Source organism: Bos taurus, chromosome 17 (assembly GCF_002263795.3).
Source record: "Bos taurus isolate L1 Dominette 01449 registration number 42190680 breed Hereford chromosome 17, ARS-UCD2.0, whole genome shotgun sequence".
NCBI classification, from domain to species: Eukaryota; Metazoa; Chordata; class Mammalia; order Artiodactyla; family Bovidae; genus Bos; species Bos taurus.
Window position 1 is genome coordinate 29531722 of NC_037344.1, and position 22055 is coordinate 29553776.

General features: G+C 37.6%; 1 protein-coding gene and 1 long non-coding RNA gene across 8 annotated transcripts in view; one reads left to right on the top strand and one right to left on the bottom strand.

Annotated features, from left to right (window-relative positions):
- LOC112442022 (uncharacterized) overlaps positions 1 to 22055 on the top strand; it is a 53297-nt gene that overhangs the window by 17523 nt on the left and 13719 nt on the right. Inside the window, exon 3 of one of the 2 annotated variants that reach the window (XR_003030006.2) lies at positions 133 to 22055. This exon is cut by the window's right edge and continues 13719 nt beyond it. This is a non-coding gene — a long non-coding RNA (uncharacterized lncRNA). The other variant, XR_003030003.2, reaches the window with a different exon arrangement.
- Positions 1 to 22055, bottom strand: part of LARP1B (La ribonucleoprotein 1B) — a 139314-nt gene that overhangs the window by 7022 nt on the left and 110237 nt on the right. For 4 of the 6 annotated variants that reach the window (XM_059876269.1, XM_024977583.2, XM_059876270.1 and 1 more), the window contains 2 exons: positions 11011 to 11171; positions 10525 to 10669 (listed from right to left, as the gene is read on the bottom strand). The exons of 1 other annotated variant lie outside the window; for it this stretch is intronic. In XM_059876269.1, the coding sequence (XP_059732252.1) occupies positions 10525 to 10669; positions 11011 to 11171 (306 nt within the window). Of the gene's footprint in view, positions 1 to 10524; positions 10670 to 11010; positions 11203 to 22055 lie in introns of those variants that run through there. One more of the 6 variants, XM_059876272.1, reaches the window with a different exon arrangement.

Sequence of the window (22055 nt, forward strand, 5' to 3'; positions counted from 1 at the left end):
GCAAACCATTCAATATCACAGTAATCCACATCTATGCACCAGCCATTATTGCTGAAGAGGCTGAAGTCAAACAGTTCTATGAAAACTTACAAGACCTTCTAGAACTAATAAAAGATGTCCTTTTCATCATAGGGGACTAGAATACAAAAGTAGGAGTCAAGAGATACCTGGAGTAACAAGCAAGTTTGACCATGGAGTACAAAATGAAGCAGGTCAAAGGCTAAGAGTTTTGCCAAGAGAACGCACTGGTCATAGCAAAGACCCCCTTTCAACAACACAAGGAAAGACTCTACACATGGACATCACCAGATGGTCAATACTGAAATCAGATTGATTATATTCTTGGCAGCTGAAGATGGAAAAGCTCTATACAGTCAGCAAAAACAAGACCTGAAGCTGACTGTAGCTCAGCTCAGGAGCTCCTCATTGAAAATTGAGGCTTAAATTGAAGAAAGTAAGGAAAACCACTAGACCATTCAGATATGACCTAAATCAAATCCCTTATGGTTATACAGTGAAGGTAACAAATAGATTCAAGGGATTAGATCTGGTAGACAGAGTGCCTGAAGAACTACGATGTAAGTTCATAACACTGTACAAGGAGGCAGTGACCAAAAACATCCCAAAGAAAAAGAAATGCAAGAAGGCAAAATGGTTGTCTGAGGAGACATTACAAATAGCTGAGAAAAGAAGAGAAGCAAAATGCAAAGGAAAAGGGGAAAGATATACCCAACTGGATGCAGATCCAGAGAATAGCAACTAGAGATAAGAAGCCTTACATGAACAGTGCAAAGAAATGGAGGAAAACAATAGAATGGGAAAGACTAGAGATCTCTTCAAGAAAATTAAAGATACCAAGGAAACAGTTCATGCAAAGATGGGCACAAAAAAGGAGAGAAATGACAAGGACCTAACAGATGCAGAAGAGATTATGAAGAGGTGACAAGAATACACAGAAGATCCAAATAATCATGATGGTGTGGTCACTCACCTAGAGCCAGACATCCTGGAGTGTGGAAGTCAAGTGGACTTTAGTAAGCATTACTACAAAGGCAGTGGAGGTGATGGAATTCCAGCTGAGCTATTAAAAATCCTAAAAGACAATGCTGTTAAAGTGCTGCACTCAATATGCCAGCAAATTTGGAAAACTCAGCAGTGCCATAGACCTGGAAAAGGTCAGTTTTCATTCCAATCCCAGAGAAAAGCAGTGCCAAAAAATGTTCAAAATGTCACACAATTGTGCTCATTTCACATGCTAGTAAGGTAATACTCAAAATCCTTCAAGATAGTCTTCAACACTACATGAACAGAGAACTTCCAGATGTTCAAGCTGGATTTAAAAAAGGCAGAGGAACCAGAGATCAAATTGCCAACATCTGCTGGGTCATAGAAAAAGCAAGGGAATTCCAGAAAAACGTCTACTTTGCTTCACTGACTACACCGAAGCCTTTGACTCTGTGGATCACAACCAACTGTGGAAAATTCTTGAAGAGATGGGAATACCAGACAACCTGACCTGCCTCCTGAGAAACTTGTATGCAGGTCAGGAAGCAACAGTTAGAACCAGACATGGAACAAAGGTCTGGTTCAAAACTAGGAAAGATGCACATGAAGGCTGTATACAGTCACCCTGCTTATGCAGAGTACATCATGTGAAATGCCAGGCCGGATCAATCACAAGCTGGAATCAAGATTGTCAGAAGAAATATCAACAACCTCAGATATGCAGATGATACCACTCTAATGTCAGAAAGCAAAGAAAAACTAAAGAGTCTCTTGATGAGGGTGAAAGAGCAGAGTGAAAAGGTTGGTTTAAAACTGAAAGATTGTTGTTAAGCGACGAACGACTCCAGTAATTCTTGGTGTCCTGAGGGGAGGAATTCCATCCAGGGCCAGTGACGAGGCTTGATCACTCAGAGCTTCTGTGTGATAAAGTTTTATTAAAGTATAAAAGAGATAGAGAAAGCTTCTGACATAGACATCAGAAGAGGGCATAAAGAGTGCCCCCCTGCTGGTCTTTAGCCAGATGTTATAGCTACTAGCAGTTTGCCGTCTATGGGGTCGCACAGAGTCAGACACGACTGAAGTGACTTAGCAGCAGCAGCAGCAGTCAGCTAATTAGAGAAAGGAAATGTCTCCAAACTCAGAGACTGGCACCAGGCCCCTCACCCACAACATGCATTTTGACATAACAATGGCACAAGGTGAGTTGCCCCAGCCATAAAATGATTGACATGAATCTTGAAGAAAGGCAGGTTCTCAAGCAAATACAGTCTCATTAACATAGCTTTAGAAAAAATTTGCATGAGTAAAACATACTGGTTTGTCAAGTAGGTTCATGAGTCTTGGGTAGAAACAACTTGAAGACAGAGTCTAGGGTCAATGCATAGTTCATTAACATAGCTTAAGACAAACATTTCCAAAACAAAAACGCATCTCATCAGCTAGCTCAAGGTTTGAGAAACGTTAAGTTCTGGTGGAGCCAGGTGTCCTCACGGAAACACAGAATTTAAAAGAAACCTCTTTTTAAATTTGGTTCAGGTCAGTTCAATTCAGTTGCTCAGTTGTGTTTGACTCTTTGCAACCCCATGGACTGCAGCACACCAGGGTTTCCTGTCCATCACCAACTCCTGGAGTCTACTCAAACTCATGTCCATCGAGCCTACTCAAACTCATGTCCATCGCATCAGTGATGCATTCCAACCATCTCATTCTCTGTCATCCCCTTCTCCTTCCACCTTCAATCTTTCCCAGGGTCTCTTCAAATGAGTCGGTTCTTTGCATCAGGTGGCCAAAGTATTGGAGTTTCAGCTTCAGCATCAGTCCTTCCAAAGAATATTCAGGACTGATTTCCTTGAAGATTGACTGGCTGGATCTCCTTACAGTCCAAGGGACTCTCAAGAGTCTTCTCCAACATCACAGTTCAAAAGCATCAATTCTTTGGCAATCAGATTTCTTTATAGTCCAATTCTCACATCCATAGATGACTACTGGAAAAAACATAGCTTTGACTAGATGGACCTTTGTAGGCAAAGTAATGTCTCTGCTTTTTAATATGCTGTCTAGGTTGGTCATAACTTTTCTTCCAAGGAGCAAGCGTCTTTCAATTTCATGGCTGCAGTCACCATCTGCAGTGATTTTGGAGCCCAAAAAAATAAAGTCTGACACTGTTTCCACTGTTTCCCCATCTATTTGCCATGAAGTGATGGGACCGGATACCACGATCTTAGTTTTCTGAATGTTGAGCTTTAAGCCAACTTTTTCACTCTCCTCTTTCACTTTCATCAAGAGGCTCTTTAGTTCTTTGCTTTCGGCCATAAGGGTGGTTTCATCTGTGTATCTAAGGTTATTGATATATCTCCCAGCAATCTTGATTCCAGCTTGTGCTTCATGTGTTTCTCATGATGTACTCTGCATATAAGTTAAATGAGCAGAGTGACAATATACAGCCTTGACGTACTCCTTTCCCCATTTGGAACCAGTCCATTGTTCCATGTCCGGTTCTAACTGTTGCTTTTTGACCTACATACAGTTTTCTCAGGAGGCAGGAGAGGTGGTCTGGTATTCCCATCATTTAAAGAATTTTCCTCAGTTTGTTGTGATCCACAGAGTCAAAGGCTTTGGCATAGTCAATAAAGCAGAAGTAGATGTTTTTCTGAAACTATCTTGCTTTTTTGATGACCCAGCAGATGTTGGCAATTTGATCTCTGGTTACTCTGCCTTTTCTAAATCCAGCTTGACCATCTGGAAGTTCATGGGTCACGTACTGTTAAAGCCTGGCTTGTAGAATTTTGAGCATTACTTTGCTAGCGTGTGAGATGAGTGCAATTGTGTGGTAGTTTGAACATTTTTTGGCATTGCCTTTCTTTGGGATTGGCATTCACATCAGGTGGCCAAAGTATTGGAGTTTCAGCTTCAGCATCAGTCCTTCCAAAGAATATTCAGGACTGATTTCCTTGAAGATTGACTGGTTGGATCTCCTTACAGTCCAAGGGACTCTCAAGAGTCTTCTCCAACATCACAGTTCAAAAGCATCAATTCTTTGGCACTCAGATTTCTTTATAGTCCAATTCTCACATCCATAGATGACTACTGGAAAAACCATAGCTTTGACTCGATGGACCTTTGTAGGCAAAGTAATGTCTCTGCTTTTTAATATGCTGTCTAGGTTGGTCATAACTTTTCTTCCAAGGAAGAAAAAATGGACATTTTCCAGTCCTGTGGCCACTGCTGAGTTTTTCTAATTTGTTGGCATATTGACTGTAGCACTTTCACAGCATCATCTTTCAGGATTTGAAATAGCTCAACTGGAATTCCATCACCTCCACTAGCTTTGTTCGTAGTGATGCTTCCTAAGGCCCACTTGACTTCACGTTCCAGGATGTCTGGCTCTAGGTGAAAGATCACACCATCGTGGTTATCTGGGTCAAAATGATCTTTTTTGTATAGTTCTTCTGTGTATTTTTGCTACCTCTTCTTAATATGTTCTGCTTCTGTTAGGTCCATACCATTTCTGTCCTTTATTGAGCCCATCTTTGCATGAAATGTTCCCTTGGTATCTTTAATTTTCTTGAAGAGATCTCTAGTCTTTCCCATTTTATTGTTTTCCTCTATTTCTTTGCACTGATCACTGAGGAAGGCTTTCTTATCTCTCCTTGTTATTTGGAACTTTGCGTTCAGATGGGTATATCTTTCCTTTTCTCCTTTGCCTTTACCTTGTCTTTTCTCAGCTATTTGTAAGCCCTTGTCAGACAACCATTTGCCTTTCTTTTTCTCGGGAATGGTCTTGATCACTGCCTCCTGTAAAACATCATGAACCTCTGTGTTTAGTTCTTCAGGCACTCTATTAGATCTAATCCCTTTAATCTATTTGTTACTTGCACTGTATAATCATAAGGGATTTGATTCAGGTCATACCTGAATGGTCTACTGGTTTTCCCTACTTTCTTCAATTTAAGTCTGAATTTGGCAATAAGGAGTTCACGATCTGAACCACAGTCAGCTCCCAGTCTTGTTTTTGCTGACTGTATAGAGCTTCTCCACCTTTGCCTGCAAAGAATATAATCAATCTGATTTCGGTGTTGACCATCTGGTGATGTCCATGTGTAGGGTCTTCTCTTGTGTTGTTGGAAACTGGCTGAATATTCTTATGGCTGAATAATATTCCATTGCATATACATACTGCATCTTTTTTATCCATTCATTCTCTGAAGGGCACTTAGGTTGTCTCCAGTTCAGTTCAGTTCAGTCGCTCAGTCGTGTCCAATTCTTTGCAACCCCATGGACTGCAGCACACCAGGCTTCCCTGTCCATCACCAACTCCTGGAGTTTATCCAAACTCATGTCATCCAACCATCTCATCCTCTGTTGTCCCCTTCTCCTCCCACCTTCAATCTTTCCCAGCATCAGGGTCTTTTCAAATGAGTCAGTTCTTCACATTAGGTGGCCAAAGTTTTGGAGTTTCAGCTTCAGCATTAATCCTTCCAAGGAATATTTAGGACTGATTTCCTTGAAGATTGACTGGTTGGATCTCCTTACAGTCCAAGGGATTCTCAAGAGTCTTCTCCAACACCACAGTTCAAAAGCATCAATTCTTTGGTGCTCAGCTTTCTTTGTAGTCCAATTCTCACATCCATACATGACTACTGGAAAAACCATAGCTTTGACTAGATGGACCTTTGTAGGCAAAGTAATGTCTCTGCTTTTTAATATGCTGTCTAGGTTGGTCATAACTTTTCTTTCAAGGAACAAATGCCTTTTAATTTCATGGCTGCAGTCACCATCTGCAGTGATTTTGGAGCCCAAAAAAATAAAGTCTGTCACTGTTTCCATTGCTTCCCCATCTATTTGCCATCTTGGCTATTGGGAACACTGCAATAAACATGGGAGTGCACTTCTCTCTTCAAAATACTGTTTTCATTTCCTTTGGGTATATACCCAGTAGTGGAACTGCTGGGTCACATGGCAGATTATTTTTAGTTTTTTGAGGAATCTCTTTATTGCTTTCCATAGTGATTGGACCAATTTACATTTCCACCAACAGTATATAAAGGTTCCTTTTTCACCACATCCTCAACAGCAACTGTCATTCTTTGTTTTCTTGATGCCATTCTAATGGGAGCATAACTCTTAAATTTTAAGTGTGAATGGAGAGATCACTATCTAAGGCTAGAGGGAAACCCATTCAGATCTTATTCAAAAATTGCATTTTGATGAAGATGATGAAACAAACATATGTCCAAACATAACATATCCTTCCTCTTTCCAAGCAAGTAGGTCCAAACTTATCCACAAGCGTCAGAGCCCCTCTCTTTCTAAAATTATTTTGATTATTTCTCTTTTTTCTTAGATAATAGCTTAGCCAAAATTTTTTCAGTGCCCAACCCCAATTCCTCAAGCTTCACTTTAGCCTTATTCCTGCTCAGTCTTCCTTTTTTTAACTTTATTTTTAATTGGAGGATAACTAACAATATTGTGATGGTTTATGACATACATCACTGCACAGTCTTCCTTATTCATACAGAATAAAGAAGTCTCTCTAGAAACAGATTTAAGATGGCACTCACCTTCTCCTATGAGACCAAGTCATGCACTCATCTCCTGTGAGACCACCAAAATCGCAACTAGCTGTTTAACAACAATTGACAGGACACTGGAACCCAACAATGACAAAGGACTAGGAATTCCCAGAGAATGTGACTTTGAAGGCCAGCAGGATTGACTGCAGGACTTTCACAACCGTTAATTGGTTACGCCCCAATACAAATATTAATAAAAACTTTTTTTTAAAAAAAGAAGTCTCTGAAAAACCATTCAAAGAGTTGAAGCCAATGTGAAATTCTCTTCTCAATCACTGCTTTCTCACTTTCTCCTCATGTCTGTATTCAGGTCTAACACTGCTTTCGTCTTCTCCACATTCCACAGGAAAATAAACCTATTCTAGGAGTCCTAGGCATTCCTTGGGCTGTGGTCAATACTGCAGGCAACTTTGTTGGCAGGATTTTCAGCAAAGTGGCTGGTGGGGAACTTGCTTGAAGATTAATAAAGCTGGGGGAGGGTTTGGCTTGACAAAGAGGCACAGTATTACCCTCCTCTTTGGCTGTGGTGTTAATAGAAAGCCTCAACTCCATCACCCACCCTTGTAGTTGATACACATGCGTAGTGGTGTGCGGGCCAATAGCCCGAGCCTCTGTGCTTGCAAGGAGGTTCGAGATGCATGTGGCCACCCTATTTAAATTTGCATAGAAAAGGTGAAAAAATCTGGACACTTGTAGTTTGTTTCGTCCTGCCGCTTAAGAGAGAGAGAAAATATGTCTGACACTTGCTGTCTATTTCCTCTGTTTGGAGACCCCTGGCCTTCCTGCCTGTTACCCTCTCAAAAGTCAACATTCATAAAACTAAGATCATAACATCTGGTCCTATCATTTCATGGCATATAGATGGGGAAAAGGTGGAAACAGTGATAGAATTTATTTTCTTGGGCTCCAATCACTGTGGACAGTGACTACAGCCATGAAATGAAAAGGTGCTTGCTCTTTGGAAAGAAAACTATGACAAACCTAGACAGCATATTGAAAAGCGGAGACATCAGGTTGCTGCTGACAGTCTGTATAGCCAAAACTATGGTTTTTCCAGTAGTCATGTATGGATGTGAGAGCTGGACCATAAAGAAGGTTGAGTACTGAAGAATCAAAGCTTTGGAATTGTGGTACTGGAGAAGACTCGAGAGTCCCTTGGACAGAAAGGAGATCAAACCCATCAATCTTAAAGGAAATCAACCCTGAATATTCATGGCAAGGACTGATGCTGAAGTTGAAGCTCCAATACTCTGGCCGCCTGATGCGAACAGTCAACTCATTAAAAAAGATCCTGATGCTGGGAAAGATTGACAGAAGGAGGAGAAGGAGGCGACAGAGAATGAGATGGCTGAATGGCATCACCGACTCAATGGACATGAGTTTGAGCACACTCTGGGAGATAGTGAAGGACAGGGAAGTTTGGTGTGCTGCAGTCCATGGGGTTGCAAAGAGTCCGACACGACTGAACAACTGACCTACAATTTATTTGGCTGAGTCAGGTCTTAGTTGTGCCACATGGGTTCTTCACTGCATCATGTGGAATCTGCAGTAGTTGCAGTATGCAGACTTAGTTGCCCCACGACATGGAGGATCTTAGTTCCCTGACCAAGGATGAACCCACGTCCCCTGCATTTACTATTTTTTTAAGTAAGTTAAAACCATTAAATTGATTTCAACCCATTAATGGGTAGCATACCACAGTTTGAATGAGAATATCTAGATCAGGCACTATGAAGAACAGTACAGAGAAAAGTGAAAAATAGAACTACCATATGACCGAGCAATCTCATTCCAGAGCATATATCTGGAGAAAACTATAATCTGAAAAGATACATGCACCCCAATGTTCACAGTAGCACTATTTACCATAGCCAAGATATGGAAGCAACCTAAATGTCCATCAACAGATGAATGGATAAAGAAGATGTGTACATATATACAATGGAACCTACTCAGCCATAAATAAATAATAAAATAATGCCACTTGCAGCAACATGGATGGACCTAGAGATTCTCATACTAAGTGAAGTCAGACAGAGGAAGACAAATATCATATAATATTATATATGGCATCTAAAAAGATGATACAAATGAACTTATTTATAAGACAGAAACAGACTCACAGATCTTGAAAACAAACTAATGGTTATCAAAGGGGAAAGGTAGGGGTAGGGATAAATTAGGAGATTGGGATTAACATATACACACTACTATATATAAAACAGATAATTAGCAAGGACCTACTGTATAGTACAGGAAACTACTCAACCTATCTGGGCAAAGAATCTGGAAAAAAATGGATATATGTATAAATGAATCACTCTGCTGTACACCTGAAACACAGCACTATAAATCACTATATATATATATATATAATATATATATATAATCACTATATATATAAATCACTATACCCCAATATAAAATTTAAAAAAAACCTTTTTTTAAAGAAATGGCAAATTTTGCCTTTTGTGCCAACTCAGATTAACTGGCAGTAGCCATTAAAGGTGTGAGAAGAAAGACTATAAATCTGAATTCAAGAACAATATTAAATAATGCTGGGATTGATTAGAGATGTCAGTAATGAGGTATACATGCCATTTATCTATCATTCCTGATCAAGATTCTAGATGAAAACTAAATAGGCTTTATTTTTACACAAGTCAGTGCAAGTGTAAAAAACAATTTTTTTTTTTCAGAAAAAAATTTTTGCAGCATCTTGTATTTCTCTTGAAGATCACAAACTGATTAACAATGGATTCTTATTTGAGCTTTACAAGAGAACTCCACAGATCCAATCACACATGGATTATGGAGTACTATAGTATTTACAACTGAAGAAAACATGCATATAAGTGGACCCATTCAGGTTCAAATTGGTATTGTCGAAGGGTCAACTGTAGTAGGAAAAAATGAGATTGAACAGGTGAGTCAGGAGGTATCATGAAAGGCCTTACTTCTTCTTGTCTCAAGGAATCTTAACAATTGGTTTGGCTCTAAGCATGTATCAGTTTGGGGATGTATATATGCACATCCAAGGGAAATCTGTAATGGCGGGGGCAAGAGAGAGAAAAATGTCTTTCAAATTTCATTTGGCTTTTGTACCAGCCACTAATACAGTTCTGGACAGTCCCACCTCCTGATATACACAAACCTGTGCAGCTCCCTCCTATATTATACCAGGGTTGGTTTGTGTGAACACAATAATATGGCAGAAGTGATGTTAGTTTCAGGTGTAGGTTATGTAAGACATTGAAGCTTCCATCTTGGAAGTTCTCCTCTTTTTGAGATCATTCACTCTGAGTGAAGTCATATGGTGAAATGTCTATGGGGAGGCCTAGGTGGTGAGGTACTTAAGCCTCTTGCCAATATCTAAGTGAATGAGCTTGAAGAAGATCCTCTAATCTCTTCAGAGACTGCAGCCCCCATCTAATACCTTGACTGCAATCCTACAGAGGAACTGAGCCAGAGATTCTCAGTAAAGTTGTTCCTGGAGCCTTGACCCTTAGAAACTATTACCTAATAAATGTTTGTTATTTTAAGCTTTTAATTTCTGGAGTATTCTGCTATCCAGCAATAGAAAATTAATACAATCTTTTCCTTAGCTATCACATGGTATTTTCACAGTCCAAAATCAGACTACTTCAGGGACTTCCCTGATGGTTAAGAATCTGCAGGCCAATGCAGGGGACATGGATTCTATCCCTGGGTCAGGAAGATCCCACATGCCACGGGGCAACTAAGCCCGTGAGCCACAACTACTGAGCCATTTGAACTAGAGCCTGTGCACCGAAACGAGAGAAGCTATTGCAGTGAGAAGCCCATGCACTTGGTGCAACTAGAGAAAGCCCATGCATAGCAATGAAGACCCAGTTCAGACAAAAATAAATTAACTTTAAAAAATAAAAACTCCCTCCAAGTGTAAAAATAGGAGAAAATATTTGACCTGTAATTTTCTTTTGCATCTTCCCAAGCAAGTTGTCTAAATTCCTCATACATTTTTTTATTGAAGTGATCTCTGAGGAAAAAGGACCAGAAACGAAAGAGGGTATTCATTTCTTGGGACTGGCCAATTCCCAAGCGTTTTCTCTCTGAAAAAAGTCAAAATGGCAGACATTTTACACAGCATAAAATAAAGAAAGCTGAAATACATTAATCCCCAAAACATATTTGGGTTTCTTCTAAACAAAGAATCATTTTTCTGACTCATTGCTCAAGTTTAAGCATTTGTTAATAGTAATGAGAACACAGTAAAGTTTATTCCCTAATGTATCTAAACTATAAAATACATGAATAAAGAATATATAAAAATATTTAAGGTAATTAAAACAAAACAAAAGAATATTTTAACCTGATATTAAATGTTACAACTTGAATTTCTTACAATTATGTTTTAATCATAAAGATGACTATATAAAGGAAAGCATCTTACCACTTATGCATCTTCTACGATACTTGTGGTACACTTGTTGGGTAAAGCCGTTTTCCTTCAAAAGTTCATGAGAAGGGTGCTGGAACTTGGGGAATGAATGAGGAGTACATCCGTAACTTCCTATTAGTGGTGCACCTTCTGAAGGCGAAGCATTTGAACTGCTGTTTGAGGAGGGGGGAAAAAACCTTCAAACTGAAATATCGAGAACCAAGTGTTTAAAACAATTTGCACTGTTTGTTACTGAGAGTCTGAACAGTGAAGGCATTAGCCCCTAAAACTCTCCTAAACTAATGATATACAGCTACTCATGTTCAACACATAGGTTAATTCAGAAGTAGATAAAGGACATGGTCATAAATCCTCAAACTGAAACAGTAAGTAGAAGCAGATAACTGACCAGCTAGCTTACTCCTCTTTTCCAGATCTGTTAATTTAGTTTATATTTATTTTTTTCTTATGGTACTGGAGAAATTTTCAATTTTTATGAGTAATTAGGTTAATAACATAAATTGAAAAAGTAGAAATGAGGAATAAAATCCAGCACACAGACAATATTTTCATTATCCTAAAGACATACCTACAACTCTGTAAATCAATTTCACCTCTGAAATTTCACCTATATCCATCTTTTCCTTTTCATCTTCACTCTATTATTCAAATTGAGGCTTTCCTCCTTTCACTTGAACTAACTGGTGTCTGGGTTTTTCCAACCTCCTTCCTCTATGCTGTCACCAAAGTGATCTTCCTAAAACTGATTTACATCACTGGTTCTCAATATGTGGTCTGCAGATACTTAGAGGGGTTTCCAAGAACCTTTCAGAAAGCCTGCAAGGTCAAAACTATTTTCAAAATTCTAGACATTATTTGCCCTCTTCGTTGTGTTCACATTTATACTGATGGTACTAAAGCAACGGTGTATAAAACTGCTGATGCAAACTGAAGCATTGGCACCAAACCTTACTTACTACTGGTTGTATTATTCACTGCTATGTAATACTTGAATTTTTTTCTTTTGCCAGTTTTATCTTAAGAGATCCTTGATGAAGCAAACAAAATTAACTTTATGAACTATCAACACTTGAGTACATCTTACTGTGTGTGACAAAATGGGACAGAAGCTTTAGTTTTGCAAAATGAGAATGTTCTGGAGATGTTTCACAACAATGCGAATATACTTAACACTGCTGAACTGTACTCTTAAAAATGGCTAAGATGGTAAATTTCATTCTATGTGTTTATTATAACAATCAGGAGGAGAAAAGCACTTTTGAAGCATATCAAAGTATGATCAGGCTGTTGTTATGGACTGTTTGTTGACTTGCTAACCCCCAATGTGATGGTTTTAGGAGTAAATATGTCATGATGGCAGAGCCTTCATGAGTGGGATTAGTGCCCTTACGAGAGGAGATATAAGAGTACTTCCCGCTCTCTCAGCTCTCTGCTATGTGAGGATACAACAAGATGGTCATGAGCAAACTAGGAAGCAGGCCCTCACCAAACACAGGATCTGTGGGCACCTAAATCTCAGATCTCTGAGAAATAAACACTTGCTATTTAAGCTCCTCAGTCTATGGCATATTTGTTACAGCAGTACTATGATTGTTGTACTAAGTCAAAGCACTCCTGAAAAAAAGTTGTGACCTGGACTAGCTGATTTTTTTCATGGAATACCATTTTTAATTAGAAGATTAAACAACAACTTAGTTATTCAGACTTTGTTTTGGCACAGGCATTTCCTTGAAAATGAAAACATGAATCTGTTTATTTCCTCAACAAAATGTTGAGGAAAAATCAAAATTTCATGCAAAAATAAGGATTTTGGAAACTTTTTGTTACCATAAGCCTAGTAGTTTCCACTCATATCTAAACACTTACCTAATGAAATCAGTGGCTTTTTTTTTTTTTTAAGACTTTGTGTGTGTTGTAAAATATATATGATATTTGTAATTTTAATCATTCTTAAGTGTAGTGGCTCATCAGTATTAAATATTCACGTTATATCACTACTATCTCCAACAAAAACTTCTTTATAATCCCCAACAAAAACTCTATTCATTAAATAATGAATAATACTTTCCCTCTCCCTGTAGCCCCCAATAAATTCTATTCTACTTTGTCTTTGAAATTTGACTATTCTAGGTACCTCATATAAGTGGAAGCATACTAAATTCATCCTTCTGAGTCTGCCTTGTATCACTAGCACGTTTGTTCTCAAGGACCATTCATGTCGAGGCTTAAATCAAAATTTCATTATTCTTTATGGTTGAACCACATTCCATTGTATGTATATACCTATTGTGTTATCTAGTCATATGTTGATGGACTATGTATTGTTTTTACCCTCTGGCTATTATGAATACTGCTTCTATAAACATGGGCATAAAAATATCTGTTCAACTGACACTTTTCATATCTTTTAGATATAGATTTGGGAGTAAAATACCTAGGTCATATGGTAATTCTGTTTTACCATTTTGAGAAAATGCCAAACTGTTTTCCACAATGGCTGCAGCATTTTATATTTCCAAGAGCAAAGCACAGGGTTCTAATTTCTCCACATCCACACAAACATTTACTTTCAATTTTTTTGATTATACACATCTGTATTAGCTCAACTGCCATAACAAGATACCACAGACTGGGTGGCTTAAACAATAGAAATTTCTATTCTCACAGTCCTAGAGGCCTGAAGTCCAAGATCATAGTGCGAGAACTGTTGGGTTTCTCAGGAGGACCAAGGAGCCTGGTGGGCTATAATCCATGGGGTCGCAAAGAGTCAGACATGACTGAGCAACTTGTGTGTGTGTGTTGAAGTTGTTGAAGATTTTCTCAGACTATTAACCCCCTTTTCAGATATATAATTTGCAAATGTTTTCTCCTATTCACTAGGTGGGTTTCCCTGGTGGCTCAGATGGTAAAGAATCTGTCTGTAATGCAGAGACCTGGGTTCGATACCTGGGTGGGGAAGATCCCCTGGAGGAGGGCATGGCAACCCACTCCAGTATTCTTGCCTGGAGAATCCCCTTGGACAGAGGAGCTTGGCAGGCTACATACAGTCCATGAGGTTACAAAGAGTCGGACACGATGGAGTGACTAAGCATAGCACATTCAGTAGGTTGTCTTTCCACGTTGATAGTATTCTTTTTTTATACAAAAGTGCATAATTGTGACGAAGTAAAATTTATCTTTCTCTTTTATTGCCTGTGCTTTGGTGTCATGCTCAAGAAACTACTGTCAAATCTAGCATCATAAAGATGTTCCCCTATGTTTTCTTCTAAGAGTTTTATAGTTTTAGCTCTTAGGTTTATGTCTTCAATCCATTTCAGTTAATTTTTTTGTATCTGGTATAAAGTATGGATCTCATCCTTTTACACACTGGATATCCAGTTTCCCAGCACCATTTGTTAAAAAGATGATCCTCTCTTTCATTGAACAGCACCACTGTAGAAAATAAACTGACCATATACGACAGTGTTTATTTCTAGACTCTTTTCTGTTTCATTAGTCTACATGTCTGTCCTTAAGCCAAGACCAAACTGTTTTAATTACTGTATCCTTGTAGTAACTTTCAAAGTTGGCAAGTGTTGGTCCTTCGATTTTATTTTTTTTAAAGTTCATTTTGGCTTTTCAGGGTTCCCTGCAATTTTATAAAAAAATGAGGATAAGCTTTTTCCATTTTTGCAGGGACTGTGTCAAATATATATAGATCACTTAGAACTGTAATAATGTCTTAACAATGTTAAGTCTTCCTATCCATGAAAATGGGCTGTCTTTCCATTTATTTAGGTCTACTAAAATTTTTTAGTTTTCAGTGTGTGTCTTTTGCTTCCTTGGTTAGATTTATTCCTAAGTATTTATTTTTTTAAGATGCTAATGTAAATAGAATTGCTTTCTGAATTTCTTTTTCAAATTGTTCAGTGCTGCATATAGAAAGACAATTGATTTATGTCTATTTTGTACACAGGAATTCCAGCATAACAGTGAATACCAATGATAAAAGCATGTATCCCTGTCTTATTCCTGATCTTAGGATGACAGCTTTTAGCCTTTCACCAGAGTATAAGGCCCACCATGGGTTTCTCATAAATATCTTTTATCATGTTGGGGAATTTTCCCTCTAATTTTAGCATTCTAAGACTTTTTAATCATGAAAGGACAGTGGATTGTATCAAATAACTTTTCCATGTCAGTTGAAATGATTACATAGTTTTTCCCCTTGGTTCTATTAATATGATGCATTATATTGGTTTCCTTACATTATATTGAATCACATACTACTGGGATAAATCCTATTTGTCATGGTGAATAATCCTCTTAATACACTGTTAGATTTAATTTGCTAATATTTTTTGAGGACATATGCATTTATTTATAAGGGATACTGGTATGTAATTTTATTTTCTTGTGATGCCTTTATCTGGTTTTGGTATTAGGGTAATGCAGGCCTCAATAGAATAACTATTCCCTTCTCTTCAGTTTTTTGAAAGAGTCTGAGGAGAGTTAGTGCTAACTCTTCTTCAAATATTTGGTAGAATTCACTAGTGAAACCATTTGATTCAGAATTTTGTTAGAGGTTTTTGATTACTGATTCAATCTCTTTATTTCTTATAGGTGGGTTGAATTTTTTATTTTTTATTAAATTAGTTTAGGTAATTTATGTGTTTCAAGAATTTATTATAGGTTATGTAATTTGATATAAAACAATTTGTTCATAGTATTCTCTTAGAATCCCTTCTATCTCTGTAATGTCAGTAATAATGCCTCCATTTTCATTTCTGATTTGAGTTTCTTGCATCTTCTTTTTTTTCCTTCATGGATGAGAAATCCAAGATATGGAGGGTCAAATGTATTTTCTAATTTCCACTGTAATTTCTTCTTTGACCCATGGGGTACTTGCTGCTGCTAAGTCGCTTCAGTCGTGTCCGACTCTGTGCGACCCCATAGACAGCAGCCCATCAGGCTCCCCCGTCCCTGGGATTCTTCAGGCAAGAACACCGGAGTGGGTTGCCATTTCCTTCTCCAATGCAGGAAAGTGAAAAGTGAAAGTGAAGTTGCTCAGTTTGTCCGACTCTTAGCGACCCCATGGACTGCAGGCTCCTCTATCCATGGGATTTTCCAGGCACGAGTACTGGAGTGGGTTGCCACGGGGTACTTAAGAATATGCTATTTAATTTCTACATATTTGTGAATTTTCATTTTCCTTCTGTTAGGGATTTCTAACATCCCATTGTTGTCAGAGAAGATACTTTGTGTGATACCTCTTTTAAAATTTATTAGAAATTCTGTTCTGGTCAAACATATAGTCTATTGTGAATGCCCCACGTGATCTTAAGAACTTGTATTCTTCCATTGTTAGGTGATACGGCCTTCCCTGATAGATCAGTTGGTAAAGAATCTGCCTGCAATGCAGGAGACCCTGGTTCCATTCCTGGATCGGGAAGATCTGCTGGAGAAGGGATAGGCTACCCACTCCAGTATACTTGGGCTTCCCTCGTGGCTTAGCTGGTAAAGAATTCACCTGCAATGCAAGAGGCTTGGGTTCGATCCCTGGGTTGGGAAGATCCCCTGGAGAAGGGAAAGGCTACCCACTCCAGTATTCTGGCCTGGCGAGTTCCATGGACTGTATAGTCCATGGGGTCGCAAAGAGTCGGACACGGCTGAGAGACTTTCACACTATTCACATGCTATTGTTAGGTGAAAAATTTTTTAATGTGTTAGGTCTAATTGCCTTATAATGTTGTTCGTGTACTCTATTTTGTTTATCATTTTATGTTGGGTTGGTTGATCTATGCATTATTGAAAGCAGGGTATTGAAATCTCCAATTATGCTTACAGAATGTTTATTTCTCCTCTTATTTCTGTCAGTTTTTGTTTCATATATCTCCTGAGGGGCTGTTATTAGTTACATAAATGCTATGTCTTCTATATTGAACCTTCTATTAATAAATAATGTCCTTATCTCTTGTATTTTTCTTATAGTTTGTCTGATATTAAAACAGCTATCCGAGCTCTCTCAAATGTACATCTTTTACCATCCTTTCACTTTCAATCTATTTGTGTCTTTGAATTTAATATGAGTCTCTGTAGATGTATATAGTTGGATCATGTTTTTTACCATTCTACCAATCTCTGTCTTCTGATTGGAAAATGAAAGCTATTCATATTTAAAGTAACTGCTGGTAAGGAGGGACCTGCCATTTTGTTATTAGTTTTCTATATGCCTTATAGATTTGCTGTCCCTCACTTCCTCTTACTAACTTTTGTGTTGCTTCATTTCCTTCTGAATAAAATATTTTGACTCTCTTCTCATTTCCTCTTATATATGATCTATAGATATTTTCTTTGTGGTAGTCATGAGGATTATAATTAACAAAAACTCTACTCTTATACATATCTGTTCCCTACTTTCTGTTACTGATTAAATCTTTATATAGTATATAACAAAGCAGTAATTTTTTAAAAGTTATTTGTCTTTTAAAATGACATAGAAAGTAAAAAGTGGAGTTACAAGTTAAATTATAGTAAAACTCTTACCAAAATTGCTTCTTTCTTCATATGTGTTCACGTTACTGTCAAGTGTCCATGTCAAACTGAGGACTACCTTTAGCATTTCTTACTGGGCAAATCTAGTGGTAACAAACTCCTTCAGCTTTTTTTTTTTTTTTAATGAATACTTTATCTTTTAAAGAAACATTAGCATTATGGCAAACTGAGTGGAAGGTATAGAGATTTCCCTTATACCATCTATACTCCCTGCTCCCCAGACCATGGCTTCCTCCACTATCAACATCCAGCACATCTACCACCACAGTAGTAACATTTGTTACAACTGACCAATCCACACTGACATTATAATCACCCCAAGTTCACAGTTATATTAGCCTTTACTCTTGGTGCTGTGCATTCTATACTTTATAACAAGAAGTAGCTATCATTACAGTGTCATACATAGTATTTTCACAGCCTAAAAATCCCGAGTTCCAACTATTCATCTCTCCTTCCCCTCAACCCCTAGAAAAAAAACAGTCTTTCTATCCATAGTTTTCCTTTTCCAGAATGTCAAATAGTTGGAATTTTACAGTGTGTAGCCTTTTCACTTAGTAATATGCATTTAAGGTTCTTCCATGTCTTTTCATGGTTTCATAGCTCATTTCTTTTTTACTACCAAATACTATTTCATTGTCTGGATATATCACAGTTTACCGAAGGACATCCTGGCTGCTTCCAAATTTGGGCAATTATAAATAAAGTTGCTTTAAATATCCATGCACAGATTTTCATGTGGACATAAGTTTTCAGCTCCTTTGGGTAAGTACCATGGAGGGTGACTGCTAGATGGTATGTAAGAGTATGTTTAGTTTTGTAAGAAACTTCCAAACTATCTTCCAAATGGCTGTACCATTTTAGATTCCAAAATATTGCCAGTGAATGAGAGTTCCTGTTAATCCATATTCTCACCAACATTTATTAGTGTTGTCAGTGTTCTGGATTTGGCCATTCTAACAGGTGTGTTGTACAATCTCATTGCTGTCTCACTTTTCCAATTCCCTGATAATATATGATGTGGATGGAGTATGTTCATGTGCTTATTTGCCATTTGTATATCTTATTTGGTGAGGTGTCTGTTAGGTCTTTGGTCAATTTTCTAACAGGTGCTTTTTAATTTTTTTTTTGTTTTGTTTTACTGTTGAGTTTTAAGAGTTCTTTAAGAGCTTTATTGATGAGTTTTATTGTATATCACAGACAATAGTCCTTTCTCAGATGTGTATTTTTTTTTTTTTTTTTTATCACAGGATGGTTTTTTTTTTTTTTGTACAAGTATGTTTATAGTAGCATTATTCATAGTGGCCAAAAAGTGGAAACAACCCAAATGCCCATAAACTGATAAATGAATTAATAAAGTGATTATATCCATACAATGGAATGTTATTTGACAATAAAAGAAACACAATACTAATACGTGTTACAAACATTATGCTAGGTATAAGAAAACAGTCTCAAAAGACCAATATTTTGTAATTCTTTTTTTTTTTTTCTAAATTTTTAAAAGAAAATCCATCTTCTCTCAGATATGTATTTTATAAATATTTTCTGCCACTCTGTGACATGTCTTTTCATTCTCTTGGCAGTGTCACTCATAGAGCGAAAGTTTTCCACTTTTATTAAGTCCAGCTTCTTGATTTCTTCCTTCACAAACTTCACTTTTGGCATCATATCTAAAAAGTCAACAACCAACCCAGGATCGTAGATTTTCTCCTGTTATCTTCAAGGAGTTCTATAGTTATGTGAGGTCTCTGATCCACTTTGAGTTAGTTTTTGAGAAGCATATAAGATCAATGTTTAGACTTTTTTACATATGAATGTCCAATTGTGCTAAGCACCATTAATTAAAAAGATTATCTTTGCTCCACTGTATTGCCTTTGCTCCTTTGTCAAAGACCATTTGACTTTATTTATGTGGATCTATTTCTGAGCTCTCTAGTTTGTTCCATTCATATATTTATCTAATTTTTCACCAATATCACACTGTTTTGATCACTGTAGTTTTACAGTAAGTCTTGAAGCCAGGTAATATCAATTTTCTAACTTTGTTCTTTTTAAATATCATGTTGGCCGTTCTGGGTCTTTTGCTTCTCCACAAAAACTTTAAGAATCAGTTTGTTAAAATCCACAAAATAACTTCCTGGGATTTTTTTATTGGAATTGTTTTGAATATGTAGATCTAGTTGGGAAGAACTGACATCTTAACAGTACTCTTCCTATCCATGAACATGGAATATAACTCCATTTATTTAGTTTTTTTTTAAATTCCTCTCATCAGTTTTATACTTTTCTTCATATAGATCTTGTACATATTTTGGGCAGGGTGATAATGCAAATAGTATTTTGCCCTTAATTTCAAATTCTACCAGTTCATTGCCGGTACATAGGGAAGTGATTCACATTTGTATATTAACCACGTAACCTGATTATTTATGACTTTCTATATAAACAATAATGTCATCTGTGAGCAAAGACAGTTTTATTCCTTTTTTCTAAATCAATGTACCTTTTGTTTCTTTTTTTTCCCCCTCAGGCTTTATCTCTGTCTCTCAAATGTGAAGCGAAGTTTTGCCAGATAAGGAATTCTTAGTTGACAGGTTTTTCCCCCCTGCACTTTGAATATATCAGTTTACTGGCTTTTGGCCTACAAGGATTCTGCTGAGAAACTGGCTGATACGTTTACTAAGGATCCCTTGTATATGATGAGTATCTTCTCTTGTGCTGCTTTCAGGATTTTCTCTTTGTCTTTGGTTCTCAATAGTGTGATTATAAAGTGTCTTGAAGTTAGTCTCTTCTGGTTTATCCTACTTCAAGTTCATTAAGCTTATCAGATCTGTAGATTCATGTATTCCATCAAGTTGGGAGCCACTATTCTTTCAAATATTCTTCTTGCCCCCTTTCTCTTTTCCTTCTGAGATTCCCACAGTGTGTGTACTGGTCTAGTTCATGTATCTGACAGATCCCTTAGATACTGCTTGACTTTTCTTCGTTCTTTTTGTTCCTCAGATTTGATAATTTAAACTGTTCCATCTTTAAGTCTGCTTATTCTTTTCTTTCTGTTTGATGAAAGCTACTTTTGAACCCCCTGGTATATTTTTCTTTTTAGTTACTGTATTTTCAGCTGCAGAATTCCTTTCTGGTTCCTTTATATAATTTCTCTCTCTTGATAATCTTGTTTTCTTCATACACTGCTTTGCTATCTTTGTCTATATCTTCCTTTATTTAACTCTTTAGTTTTAAAGACTCTGATTAAGAAAAATGGGAATGGGAGCTTCATTAGGTACATTTTTCATCAATTAATTTTATTCCTTCAAATGGACATAATTTTGTTAACAATGAAAATTTGAATCTTATACTGTGGTAACTCTGGAAATCAAATTCTCCCTCTTGCCCAGCATTTGCTGTTTTGTTTGTTTTTTTTCCTCAATTTTTGTAGGGTAATTCTGTGCTGAGGTAAGTCTGAGGTGAAAGCTTAAAGTCTCTTAGATCTTTTTCTGAGCCTACATCTTTTCTTGGGCATGGGTGATAGTTTTCTAAATTTCCCTCTTTAGTGGTTGCTTTTGAATGTCAAAACAAAAACAAAAAAAGACATTCATGGATGAAACAATGGCCACCAGACTCTGTCTGTACTTTGTTGATCAGAGGCAGTTAGCAGTCAAAATACAAACTCCAATATTTGAAGGACAAGGTCTTCATTGCCTATTTTGGATCCAGCAAGCCATACCAGAGTGGGGGTTGCCATCTTCCCAAATGCCAGTCACAGGGCTGGGGGTGGTGGAAGATAGACAGCTGCTACTACACAAAAGGCTGACATCAACCAATATTGACAAGTTACCCAACATGCTTTCCTCTGGAAGCTTTAAGTGTTTAAAAAGACTGTAAAGTTCCAAAACTGTCAATACAGACAATTTCTGAAAATATAATTGTTGTTTAAGTGGTCAGACAGATACCTACCTATTCCTTCCCACTCTGTTATCTGCCTGACATTACTCTCCTTAGTGTGTTTAAGGCACCAAGCAAGGCATGCAGGAAGTTAATGCTTCAAAGACCTGAACTCCCCTATGGCTTTCAGGGAAAGGTTTTCAAAGACAGGGTGAGGCAGACCAAGATCAGATACGTGGTTACCAAGGTAGAAGGAGGGAGCAAGAGGGACGGTCTGGGAGTTTGGGGTTGGTATATGCACACTATTACACTTAAAATGGATAAACAACAAGGTCCTACTGTATAGCACAGGGAACTATATCCAACTGCTTGGGATAAACCATAAGGGAAAATATGAAAAAAAAAAAAAAGAATGTATAACAGGCTTCCCAAGTGACTCAATGGTAAAGAATCTCCCTGATAATGCAGGAGACGCGATCCCTGGGTCAGGGAGATCCCCTCGACGAGGAAATGGTAATCCACTCCAGTGTTCTTGCCTGGGAAATTCCAGGGACAGAGGAGCCTGACAGGCTACAGACCACAGGGTCGCAAAGAGTAGCACACGACAACTGTGCACAGCA